The sequence below is a fragment of the Ursus maritimus genome, unplaced genomic scaffold (genome assembly GCF_017311325.1).
Source record: "Ursus maritimus isolate PB19 unplaced genomic scaffold, ASM1731132v1 scaffold_5, whole genome shotgun sequence".
Lineage (NCBI taxonomy): Eukaryota > Metazoa > Chordata > Mammalia > Carnivora > Ursidae > Ursus > Ursus maritimus.
The window spans coordinates 76,466,357-76,479,607 of NW_024426663.1; the positions used below are offsets into that span (position 1 = coordinate 76,466,357).

Here is a 13,251-nt window from a genome sequence, read left to right on the forward strand (position 1 = left end):
CCCCCCCCCCCCCCCCCCCCCCGCCCCGTGTGGTGCCGGTGCCCGCACCCGCCCCGGCCATTGTACAGCCTCACGACTGTATGTATCCATTCCCCACTGTAAATAGTCCGGGTTCAAACCGAATGCCGCGGTTTTATAACTGAGCAAATATATTCACAGGCCTTCTCCTTACTGTACCTGCCTTTAGCTTCACCAAGGAATTACTGCATGCCCACCGTGCCCAGAGAGAACCCAGTGTGCATCTCAGACTGGGTGAAAGGGCCCTGGGATAGGACACCAGGCCCGGGGCCAAAGGTTTTTACACAAACATGTATCAAATCTTATGCCCTCCTTATTAGGAAGCAGCGTGAGGGGATTTAGGAAGACGAACGGACTTGCCCTACAGGGCTCACAGCTTGTGAAGGAGACAATTTGGAATTGAAACTAGAGCCGACCCTCCGTCCCAAGCTCTGTTCTGTTGACTCCAGGGTGCCTGGAGTTTGGTTGCTCTGTGTACCCACTGAGCCCCGTGCTGGGGCTGGAGAGCAGGAAGTCACCTGAAGTGTGAGAGGTCTGAAGGGACTGGGTCACCGGGGCCATTACGTCAAGCAGGAGAGCTGGTCTGGGGATCGGCTCTAGCTTCCTGTGCCTACTTCAGATTTGCTGTATGTGGCCCAGTTGCTTCCAGAAGTTTCCCAGGGGCATTTCAGGCTCTTAGGGGCAGAGGAAGGAGGAAAGAGGCACGGGGGTGTCCCCAGCTCAGGGGCCACAGGCTTTTGTGCAGGGGTCTGGTGCGGCAGCCTTGTGCTGTGGAAGCGGGAGGCGGAAGCCGGGGGTGGGCAGCAAAGTCTGTTCTCAGCTGGGCTCTGGCACCAGCCCTGGCGGCCCAGCATAGCATGGAACACCTCGAAGTCCTCCGGGTTCTCTGGTGAGAGAGGCTGCTTCCACTCTCTCCTGCCCACCACCTCCTTGGCCCCAACAGCGGCTGCTGCTGAAGAAAACACCCACAGACCCAACACACTCGAGCCTTAGCGTTTACTCCCCCCACACCGCATTCTCGGAGCCGTCTGTGCTGGCGCGCGACGGGAGAGGATGCCGGCTCTGCCTGCCGGCGAGAGCTGGCGGAGCTGCCCAGGAAGAAGGCCGGCCACAGGGGCCCGGGGCAGATGCGAGCATGGGCGGCAGGAGGGCAGCCAGCTGGCCCGCTGCCAGCCCCGCAGCTTCCAGAGCAGGGGCCTGAGTCCTTCACATGGGTGGGGGCAGGGCCTGCACCTCCTCCAGACACTCGTCGTAGGCCTCCTGGTACTCCTCGTGGGGCTTGACCATGATCACGCAGGTGGGGCGCTTGGAGCCCGCGGCTGCACCCAGGTCCTGCAGACGAGGGAAAGAAGGGCTGTGTGGGGCAAAGTCTGCACCACCTGTATGCCCGGGAGGCACGAACCCATGACCCACCGGCCTCATCCAGCCCTCCGACACGTCACACCGGCATTTCAACTCTGCCAGCTTTCAAGCCACGGGCCGGCAATGCTGAGCCGACAATGCTGGGCCTCCACAGCCACATGGCAAGTGGCAATGGGCTTCTGCTCCAGAGGCTGCCGCCGGAGGCAGGGTTCTGGTCCCAGCTACCAGTCCCTTGAACACCCCCTTCTTCCCTGAACACTGCAACCACCTCACAGGACTACCGTGGGCGCGGCATCTGCACGGACAGCACGTGCACGCACACCTCCTTTTTCACCCCCATGGTCCACAAGGGCGGGAATTCCCAGTTTCCAACAAGGAGACTGGGCCAGGGACCAGCAGAGCCAAGGATTCATCCACATCTGTCTCAACTGCAAAGCTTGCATTTTTCCACAGTGGCCTGTTCCCACAAACCCAATGCCAGACCCCCTCCTCCAATGCCGACCAAGATCCGGGGCGGGGGCTCATGTGTTCCTTACCGTCTTAGAGGGGATATAGACGTAGGGCAAGTTCCGGTCCTCACACATAACTGGGAGATGGCAGTATACCTCAATGGGCAACGTGTCTCCTGCCAAAACCATGATCCTGCGATGAGAGAAACACTGTCATTTCTAATTCGCCCATTCCCTCTTTCAGTCAAAAAGTGCCACCTCTGGACTGGGCCTCTGGACAGAGATGGAGAAGATGGTCCCAGCCCTCAAGGACCCCAGATGCGAATCCCCACCTTCTGAAAGTGCATGCAAATTTGTGTTTGGTGATCACTTCCTCTGGGGAGGTGAGCCCTACCTAGTTCTTGGCAAATAAGTAAATGCCACACAGGGTGACAAGTGGGATTCCATGGGGGCAGGTGAGGTATGGGAGTGACACCAGGGAGTAAGAGCTCAGCTGTCCTTGGAGAGTCAAAAAAGGAATCAGGAGGTAACAATGGATCAGAAAGCTGAATGAAGGTGTCAGGCGGCCCTTGGGAGGGGCTGGAGGCAGGGAAAGCACTCGAGACTTGAGACGATCAGAATGGCTGCTCATACCCAGGAGCTGGCCGATGGGGGCCTGGGATGGTTCTGAAATCCAGGATAGGGATGGGGCAGACAAGGAGGCTAGAGAGATTGGCAGCGGCCACACCGGGGGCCTTGAATGCCAGGCTGGGAAGCATGAGTTCAGTGCCGAGAGTCACAGGGAACAAATGAAGTCTTGCCAGAGAGCCCTGAGGTAGGACTCCTGGGTGGCAAGGTGTCAGGGCTCTGGGGCAAGGGCCTTGGAAGTCCTGAAGACACCAAGGAAGAGTGTTGTCCGCGGCGGGGCAGGGGCTTGGGGGGTGAGAGGCAAATACAAGGAAAGACCTCTTAGTTGCAAGCACTGGGCCCACTCTCCTGGTTTTCCTTTTGTCTTCCAGGCTCTCCTCTGCCGGCACCCCTTCCTTTGCGTGGCCTTTCAGTGCTGGTGCTTCTCACAGCCTGATCCTTGGCTGCCCTCTCAGTACCTTCTCCCTGGCTGACCCAGGCCACAGCCACGGCCACGGCATCGGGTGCCATGTATGTGCTGACAACTCCCAAATCTGTTCTCCCCTGCCTCTTCTCTCCCTTCCAAGCTCCCAGTCTGTGTAGTCATCTGCCTATTTGACAGTTCTGCTTGTTCGGGGGAGGGGGGTCCCCATGTCTAAAGGGCACCTCAAGAACTTGTCTAAAACCAAACCTGTGATCTTCCCACACAAACCTGGGCCCATCCACTGTTCACCATCTGAGTGGGCCCTCTGCTCGGCTGGAATCCAGACCTTCTCACTCCATGTCCCAAAGTCCTCTTAGATGCATCCACTTGAGTTCTGTTTCAGCCACCAATAACCCAATCAACATCGCCCTCACCTCTCCTACACTGGGGCAGCCTCCTAGCTCAATTTCCTGGTCTACTCTTGTGCCCCCGATCCTTTCCAGAGTTGCCAGAAAAATCTTCGCAAGGGTAAACAAAATTATGTCACTCCCTGGCTTTTAACCCTCGGTGGCCTGAAAAACTCTGAGGACAAAAACTAAATTTACCATGGCTTACCGGGCAATGCTTCTGACCACCACTATCCTCTCTCCTGCCTGGGACCCAGTATCTTCTGGCAGAACCCCTGCGCCCTAAGTCAGACTTCCCATGGAGCATCACGTCCCCCAGCACTATTGATCTCTTGAGCACCAACAATGAGCTTCCAGAGATCAAGCACTGAGAGGCTTTGTCCTGTCCTCCAAAGAGCTTCCTGTTTGGCCTGAGGGGGAGAAAGATGTCACGCAGGCGGCATCCTCATGCACCCTGTACGTTCCTTCACAATTACGTCAGGACTTTCGTGAGTGACTGAAGCTGGGCTCGACCCTGCGTGCGCTGGCTTCTTCGATTCGCTTCCCCCGGAACTCACTTTCCCGGTGGTGTTCCTCTGAGCTCTTGTGAGTGACGCGTACTGGAGGGAACTCACCGACGGCGTGATGACCTTGTGTACCGGGGGCGGATCACTGTTGCCGACTTTCGCCGAGCACCTACCAAGCCGTGGGGCTACCCGTGCTACCGTCCAGAAACGCAAAACCCGGCGGGAGGGGGCCTTACCCTTTCTCGCCTTTGTTGATAAACTTCTGAACCTCCTTCACCCCGCGCCGAATCTGCTTCTGCTTCACGGCTGCAACGACACAAGAGTCAGTCGGCGGGCCTCGGGCCGCCCCCCGCGCCACCACCGGCCACCGCGGCGGCCGCAGCACCTTTCTTGATGCACTTGTAGAGCTTCCGCGTGAGGCGGCGCGAAGCCAGGGGCTGCGCGATGGGGTTCAGATTCACCAGCAGCTCGTGGTAAGTGCGCTCCCCGAGGCACGCCTCCGCCTGAGCCTCCGGCCCGTCCGGATCTGCCTTTATTTTGGTCATCGCGGCCGCCGCGGCAACCACACACTCCGCGCCGGGCGAATCCACGCGGCCCGGGCCTCAGGAGTCACTTCCGGGTCACCGCGTACTGCGGGTAGCCGGCCGTACGCCACAGCCAATTAGGGAACGAAGTTTCCGACTCAAACCAATCGTTGACGCTCAGCTCCTTACAGACAGACCGGGAGGGGCGGAGTCTCGACTGGAGGGGCGGAGCGGATCCGAGGCGGGCCTCGCCCGGGGCACCGGAGGCGAGGGGCGGGGCTCGGTGGGAGGCGGGGCCCGGCGGGGGCGGGAAGGGACTAGGACGCAGGCTGGGGCTGGTCTGAGAGCCCCGCCTCGCGGGTACCGGCGGCGACAGTGGAGACCGTGGCTGTGGGGGCGTAACCACGTCTAAGGGGACGGGATCCTCCTGCCTGAGGGGCCGGCTCTGCGACGGAGCGGAAGAATGGGGATTCCAAACCACCTTAGAGTCTGATCCTCACAGGGTCCTGGGCGAGGTGCCGCAGGTGCCAAGGTCAACGTAGAGCCTGGCGCTGCTAAGGGCTGCTTCCGTTCTAGCACGATTCTCACACTCTGCTCTCTTCTGTGGCCCCACTCGCGGGCGCCTCTTTTCCCGCAGCGACCTGCTCAAATGTTGCCCCCGAGAGAGGTTCCCCTTGGCCACCTTATCTGAAACTGCGGTCCCCACCGACCTCCACCGACATGCCCTACCTCTTTGTTTTTCCTCCTAGTTCCCACGACTGTGCCTGGCATTACGCACAATCCAAGGCCTGGCCGAGACGCCAGCGGGGGCGCGGGGGAGGAGAGCGTAAGCCCCCCCTTCCCCGGGAACACTGGGGGCGTCGGCACTGGGGCTGAGACTGCGCGGCACCGTGGGGGACGGCTCCGAGTAGGCGCCCCTCTGCAGGTATCCCTAGAGCATTAGTAGACGGTGACGCTGGGGAGGTGAGCAGGCCCAGACCGGGGTGGATCTCGAATCTCCGGCTGATTTCCTCCACTGTGTTTTGGAACACTGGATGGATAGGAATTATATCGTTGCTACAAATTCATTGCCTTTGATCATGCTGCGGTAGGCCTGACATTCTTGTGGTGGCGGAATAGGCTGGTCAGTGGAACTTCAGAAGTCTGCAGGTGGCCGTTGGCAGCACAGGTTAGTTAAGCCAATTTAAATATTGAACTTTTTAACCCTGTAACCAAGTGCAAAGTCATTCGATAAAAGACAAGTCGGTTTTTTCTATTTCGCATTTCAATAAGAAAAATCAGGATGCAATCCATCCTGACCTTGGACCCCAAATAGTTTTCACAGATACAAACGTTATGTCAATTAAACAATGAAAATGAGTTCTATAAGCAATGAAAAAACCATTGGAAAGTAAACAAAATTCGTAGGCACCACATAACAGGATAAGGACCTTTTGTAAATGTTCTCACTTTGGAATTATTTTTTTTTTTTAAAGATTTTATCTATCCATTTAAGACACAGAGAGAGAGACTGAGAATGAGCATGAGGAGGGGAGAGGGGCAGAAGCAGGCTCCCCGCTGAGCAGGGAGCCGGAGGTGGGGCTCCATCCCAGGACCCCAGGATCATGACCTGAGCCCAAAGCAGCCGCTTAACCAACTGAGCCACCCGGGTGCCGCACTTTGGAATTTCTTGAGAAAAGATAGCCCCTTCCTGAGCTTTGGGTCGATGCTTTGCAGCCTAAGACTTTGCTGTACCTTTTCCCACTGCAAGCCCTCCAGCCCTGTAGGTCCTGTAGTAGCAGTTCTTGCCTTCCCAGGGAGGCCCTCCTGAAGCTGTGGGGGCAGCAGGTGCAGGGCTCCGAAGGATGCTTTTCTTTTCTCTTTTCCTTTCCCTTCCTTTCTTTTCTTTCCTTTTCTCTTTTCTTTTCTTTCTTTTTTATTTTATTTTATTTTATTTTATTTTATTTTATTTTATTTTATTTATTTGAGAGAGAGAGAGAACACGAACAGGGCAGAGGCAGAGGCAGAGGGAGAAGCAGGCTCCCCATTGAGCAGGGAGCCTGACGTGGGGCTCGATCCCAGAACGCTGGGATCATGAGCTGAGCTGAAGGCAGCCGCTTCATCGACTGAGGCCCCTGGGTGCCCCTGAAGGGTGCTTTTCTACCCCTGGTTCTGAGTGGTGCTCCCGTGAACTTTTTCAGCCTTGTCGGACCGCTGATAATGTGTCAGGGTCACAAAGGGGAGAGGTAGAGCCAGAAGACGTGTGCACGGGGCAGGATGAACTCCGTCCAGCAGAGAATTCCATCCCCAGGAAACCTGATTCATGTAAAATGTGCTGCACCCACCTTACCAAGGTCTCCGTCTTGAAGGCCTCTCTGTTCTTATATGGCAGGAGGAAGGAGGTAAGCATCTTTGTGCCAGGCACTTTACACGGAGCGTTTCTTCTGTTCCTTACAAAGAATACCTTCATCATTCATAATTTATGGAGACTTGTGGGGCAAATAGCTTGATTCTGCTCACACAAAGCTAGATCTCCGTCCCAGGTCCACTTGTCTACAAGCCTACAGTTTGCTTGTGCCCCATGATATGTCCTCAGTAAACTGCACCATGCATTTTTTTTTTAGGATTGATTTATTTATGTGACAGAGAGAGAGAGAGAGAGCCAGCGAGAGAGGGAACACAAGCAGGGGGAACGGGAGAGGAAGAAGCAGGCTCCCAGTGGAGCAGGGAGCCCAATGTGGGGCTCAATCCCAGGACCCCGGGATCACGCCCTGGGCCGAAGGCAGACGCTTAATGACTGAGCCACCCAGGTGCCCCTGCACCATGCATTTTTTAAAAAAGATTTTTTGTTTATTTATTTGACAGGGAGAGGGAGAGAGAGAGCAAGCACAAGCAGGGAGAGCTGCAGAGGCAGAGGGAGAAGCAGGCTCCCCACCAAGCAGGGAGCCTGACATGGGGCTCGATCTCAGGACCCTAGAATCATGACCTGAGCCAAGGCAGATGCCTAACTGACTGAGCCACCCAGGTGCCCCACCATGCATTTTTATTTTTTATTTTTTTTTAAAGATTTATTTATTTATTTGACAGAGACAGCCAGCGAGAGAGAGGGAACACAAGCAGGGGGAGTGGGAGAGGAAGAAGCAGGCTCCCAGCAGAGGAGCCTGACGTGGGGCTTGATCCCAGAACGCTGGGATCACGCCCTGAGCCGAAGGCAGACATTTAACGACTGCACCACCCAGGCGCCCCTACCACCATGCATTTTTAAAACCAGGCTCAGACCTCTGTGCTGACTGTGAAGTGGCTTGTGTGACTTTGCTGATTTCGTTCTAACGGCTATCAGAGCTCACTTGAAGCAGTGTAGACTGGGTGAGACCATATGGCTATGCCTAATGGGCAGTAGACCAGGGCTCTGAAGGACAAGTGACCTTGGGCAATTCATTTAAACTCTCTAGGCTTCAGCCCCTTGTCTATAAAGTGAGAAAGTTGGACCCAGATGCGCTAAGGTCCCGTCTTTTGAAAAGTTGGGGAGGGTGATTTTTTTTTTTTTAATTGTGATGAAATTCACATACCATACAGGTTGCCCATTTAAAGTGTACAAATCACTGGTGGTTTTTTTTTTTTTTTTTAAGATTTTATTTATTTGAGAGAGGGAGTGAGGGAGAGAGAGTGAGTGAGAGAGAGAGAACACAAGCAGGGGCAGCAACAGGCAGAGGGACAAGCAGACTCCCCACTGAGCAGGGAGCCCAACTCGGGGCTCAATCCCAGGACCCTGAGATCATGACCGGAGCCGAAGGCAGCAGACGCTTAACCGACTGAGCCACCCAGGCGCCCCCAAATCAGTGGTTTTAGTATATTTAGTGAGTTGTGCAGACATCACCACAATCAATGTGAGGACGTTTTCATCCCTTCAGTAAAAACCCCTGCACCCTGTGATTATCACCCTCTGACCCCTCAGACCCCCCCAGCCCTAAGCAACCCCTAATTTACGTTCCGTTTCCATAGATTTCCCTGTTCTGGACATTCCATTGAAAGGGAATCCTATAGTACGTGGCCTTTTGTGTCTGGCTTCTCTCACTTCGCATGTTTTCAAGGTTCATCCACGTTGTAGCGGGTGTCAGCCTGTATGAAGTTACTAGTAACATCCCATTGTATGGGTATTCTGTGTTTTATCCAGCCACCAGTTAATGCATGATTGGGTTGTCTCTACCTTTTGGCCATCGTGAAGAGTGCTGCTGGTTTTCATGTGGGCGTATGTTTTCGGTTCTCCTGGATACCCACCTAGCGCTGGAATTCTTGGGTCTATGTTTAACTTTCTGGGGAACCATCCAGCTATTTCTCAAGGGGGCTGCACTATTTTAGGTTCCTAGCAGCAACATACGAACATTCTGATTCCCCCGAGTTCTTACCAACACTTGATGTTGTCTGACTTTTTTTATTGCAGTAATTCCGGGGGTTGTGAAGTTCAATGCCCTTGTGGTTTTCATTGGGATCCCGAGCAACTTTCCAATAAGCTATTTGCATTCCTTTGGAAAATGTCTCTTCAGATCTTTTGCCCGTTTTTAAGTTGAGGAAATCTTCTTTTTAAAGATTGGTTTATTTATTTGAGAGAGAGAGAGAGCGTGCATGCATGATGGGGGGGAAGGGATAGGGGGAGAGGGAGAGAGAGAACCTCAAGCCGACTCCCCACTGAAGGGGCAGGGGCGGGGGTGGGGCCCCAAGATGTGGGGCTTGATCTCAAGACCCTGAGGTCACGACCTGAGTTGAAATCAAGAGTCTGACAGTCAACCGACTGAGACCCAGGCACCCCTGGAGAATGACTTTTTGTTTGTTTGTTTGTTTTAATATTTTATTTATTTATTTGACACAGAGAGAGATCGAGCACAAGCAGGGAGAGCAGCAGGCAGAGGGAGAAGCAGGCTCCCCACTGAGCAAGGACCCCCCCCCCAATGCAGGGCTCCATCTCAGGTTCCAAGGATCATGACCTGAGCTGAAGGCAGACCCCCTAACTGACTGAGCCACCCAAGCACCCCTGATTTCCATAATTTATTTAAACAGCCCCTACCAATGGATATTAGTTTGTTTTTAGTGTTTTTACTATTTCGAATGCGTTCGCAATGAATATTATACCTTTGGTACTTTTGTGAGTCTGTCCAGGATGAACTCCTAACATTTATAATTTGGGTATCTGCCGTATTACACGGTATGCTCTACAGAGGTAAGATTCCCAATTGCTCCGAATAGTGTCTCGCCAACACTTGCCAAGACTGGGTTTTAGCAACTTTTTTGAGAAGGAAGAAGGTTGGTGATGATCCAGTAGGGACAAATGGTGTCTTGTGTTCATTTACATTTCTTTAGTTCTCATGGAAGCTGGCTATTTCATATTTTTATAGCTCTTTTGTGTTCTATTCTCGTCCGGTTTTTCTATAGGGTTTGTCTCTTACCACTTTAAAAAAGCTTTTAGTACTTTAAGGAAAGTTCTCTAGTGCTTTTGTGGTTTCACTGTGATAATGAAAATGTTTGATCCATCAGGTTTAATGTGATGTTAGGAGCAAAGCAGGCCTCCAGCTTGATTTTCTTCCAGATGGCTAAGCCATTGTCCTGATGCCATCCACTGAATTCTTACTGGTGTCGTGCATTCATTTAAAATTCCTCTGTTATACACTAGATAATAAGATGTGTTTGGGCAGTACTAAACTGTTTTGATGGTTGTAATATTTGCTTGTTTGTTTTTAATTTGTTTTTGAACTATTTTTGGTATCTACTGGGGCTTTGGCAGTTCACCAGGTTAAAACCAAGCCTGGGGAGGGACGCCTGGGTGGCTCAAGGGGTTAAGCATCTGCCTTCAGCTCAGGTCATGATCCAAGGGTCTTGAGATTGAGCCCTGCATCAGGCTCCCCTCTGAAGCAGGGAGCCTGCTTCTCCCTCTGCCTGTTGCTCCCCCTGCTTGTGCACTGTCTCTGCTTTGTCTCTCTGACAAATAAATACATGAGATCTAAAAATAAATAAAATAAAATAAAACCAAGCCTGGGGAAAGGCTTGATACGGGGAGACATGAAGGGCCTGGGAGTGAAACAGGCCATGGTTTTAATCTGATGTATACAGATGATCAGCTTTTTCCCCCTGGGCAAATTGTTTAACTTTACTGGGCTTCTGGCTTTTTACCTTTAAAATCAGATGAAGATTGAAGGAGATGTGGCCAGGAAAGTCCCTGGGGCTGCCGTTAGGCGTGTGGAGGTTGCTTCTGGGCCGGACGTTTGTGGGCCAGGGTGAGGAAATCTGCAGGACCAAGGCCTGGAGCTCAGGTCCCCCCACCCCCAATCCTCCTGCCCGGCCCAGCCCGGCCCGGCCCTGAGTCCATTAGCAGGGCCTGCTCAGCCGTCTCCCCCGATCTACTCTTCAGAGGGAAAGCGGTCCCTGTAGGTCTGCAGGGTGGCCGAGGTGTGGGTGGGTGGGGTGTGGACAGACTGCGGACATCCGGCTTGGGGCCTCCACCTCTGTGCAGGTGGGTCCTTGCACACAGAGGGGCTGGCAGGAATAGAAGAGGGGGGCAGGTGGGTCAGGGGCTCCATCTGTACTGTTGCCCTGAGCCCCTCCAATGTGAGGGCTGGGCCTCCTTCTTTTCTTTTTCTTTTTCTTCTTCTTCTTCTTCTTCTTCTTCTTCTTCTTCTTCTTCTTCTTCTTCTTCTTCTTCTTCTTCTTCTTCTTCTTCTTCTTCTGTGGCAGGGCTGGGGGGTTGGGGAACGGTGGGGAGTGGGATGTATTCATCTGTTCAACAGGCAGGGACTGGGACCAGGCGGACTGGGTGTATTAGCTTCCTAGGGCTGCCCTAATAAAGACAAACCAGGGAGTTTGAAACAGCACGAACGTATCATCTCACCATTCTAGAGATGAGAAACCCAAAAGCGAAGCATCAGCAGGGGCATGCTCTCTCTGAAGGCTCCAGAGGAACACGTGTTCCCTGCTTTTCTCTTAGCTGCTGCAATTGCCAGCCAGGCCCTGGTGTTGCTTGGCTTGTAGACACGTCACTCCCACCTCTGCTTCCCTCCTCACATGGCTTTCTTTCTGGGTGTCTGTCTTCACATGGCGTTTTTCTCTTCTGCTAAGGACACTGGTCCTACAGGATCGGGACCCGCCCTCATAACCTCATCTTAACTCCACTGCATCAGCAAAGACCCTGATTCTGAAGAAGGTCACGTGGTACAGGTAAGGGGTTAAGACTTGAACAGGTCTTTTTGGGGGAGCAGGGGACACAATTCAACCCAGCACCGGAAACGTGATCATCGGCCGGGCATGAGCTGGAGGTCCGTGTGCCGCCGAGGGATCGGGTGAGGCTGTGACAGCCTCGTGGGCCAGCTGGCCGGGCTGGGGTGGTGATAGGACTGAGGGCTGGGCCTGGAGGGGGCTCCTGTCACCAGGCCATAGGGCTTCCTTCCACTTTCCCAGCTGGTGGCCTGGGGCAGGCAGTGACATGTGGCTCTGATTTCTGGCGGGGATATAATTAGAAGGCAGGCCTGGACTTTTGGAAGCCACAGGGACCCTGGGGACCACCTAATCCAGACATTTCACAGAGGGGAAGCTGAGGCAATTCCATGAGCGGCTCCGTGTTCCGCGTTGGGCGCCTGCGCGGAGGTGGGCAGCCCTGGGCTGCGGGTCGTGGCTCCCACTGGGGGTGGGGAGGCGGTGGCTGCCGTCTTCAGCCCCTGAGCCCTAATCAGCAGATTCTACTCCAGGCCACCAACACCAGTCCACAGTGTGTTTTTCTCAGCTGGGTGTTTTTGCCTGGGGCTGCCTGGAGGAAGAGGTGGGGCCGGGAGGGGGGAGGGGTGTCGCCCTGTTTCAGTTCTGACTCTCACTTCCACCGTCCCGGTGCCTGTGGGTATCAGGAGCGGCGGCTTCGTCTGTTAAACCTTGGCCGTGGGCTTTGCACGCTCCCCAGAATCTCTCCTCTGCTGGGGACTGCTCTTACGTTTACTCTCCTGTTCTGGTAAAGCTTGGCGGGGTGTAACTGGGTGTGTGTGTGTGTGTGTGTGTGTGTGCACGTGCGTGTGCAACCAGCCCTCTTTGCGGGATACCATGCTGCCTCCCCACTGGTGAACAGGATTCTGCAGCCTGGGCCTCGTGAACATGCTCTGCTCTTGTGCCCTTTGCCCACGGCCCCCTGGAACCAGCACTGGCATGCCCGCCCGACTTCGTGCCATGGAGCTCGTTCCGTTCCCTAAATAGCTTATCCCCAGGCAGCACCATCCCAGCTGCGGCTGCGGGTCACAGCTAAGGCCAGGGCAGAGCGGGCAGCGTGGGCACCCGGGGAGCTGGAAGGCTGAGCAGCTGGAGGCTTTGCTGGCAGCTGCTTTGGCGCGGTTGACAAACTGTTGGGAGTAGAGGGGATGCCGAGAGTTGTTGGGTCCATTCACTCCAAAAAATGTATGGTGACTAACATAATATAATAAAAAATCATTATAAAAAAAAATAAACACTAATCCTCATTTTAAAAAGTCATGAATAAAAAAAAAAATGTACTGAGCGCCTGGAGTGTGGCGAAGTCTGTGCCAGGCACTGGAGGGAGCCATAGTGACCTAGAGAGAAAGTCCTTGCCTCCCCAGAGGTTCCTTAGAGCTGGGAGAGCTAGAACCGGCTCCAGGGAGGGGATCTGGGAGAACCTGCTCCCACCAAGATTTGCGGGATGGGTGGGGGAGGGGTGCTGGGAATGCCTGCAGGTGAGGAGCTGGGAGGGGAGGAGGGGGACGGCGGGCCCACAGGGAGGGCCACCCGCAGGCCTCACTGCAGCCTCGCTCCTTGCTGGGGATCTGCTATGTTACGACACAGAAAGCCCCAGAAGGGCATACCTGGCAGGGAGTCAGTGTTGCGAAAACACTGGAGTGAATGAGCTTTACGGAGTTTTGGTTAGGTCTTGAGCTTACTGGGGGGGTGGGGGGGATGCAGGAGTTTAAATTGGGAAGTAGGAGGACCCGGCTGGCT

The 13,251-nt window shown here is 54.2% G+C and overlaps 1 protein-coding gene and 1 long non-coding RNA gene across 2 annotated transcripts; one reads left to right on the top strand and one right to left on the bottom strand.

Moving 5' to 3' along the window:
- Positions 1–1,000: 1,000 nt before the first annotated feature.
- NHP2 (NHP2 ribonucleoprotein) lies at positions 1,001–4,411 on the bottom strand. Its single transcript, XM_008709532.2, has 4 exons — positions 4,158–4,411; positions 4,009–4,078; positions 1,917–2,022; positions 1,001–1,350 (listed from the first exon to the last, which is right to left on the bottom strand). Exons 1-4 carry the CDS (start codon positions 4,315–4,317, stop codon positions 1,225–1,227), a joined length of 462 nt encoding a protein of 153 aa, XP_008707754.2. The 5' UTR covers positions 4,318–4,411; the 3' UTR covers positions 1,001–1,224.
- LOC121100771 lies at positions 2,029–4,048 on the top strand. Its single transcript, XR_005832564.1, has 2 exons — positions 2,029–2,212; positions 2,828–4,048. It is a non-coding gene; the product is annotated as an uncharacterized LOC121100771 (long non-coding RNA).
- Positions 4,412–13,251: the final 8,840 nt, after the last annotated feature.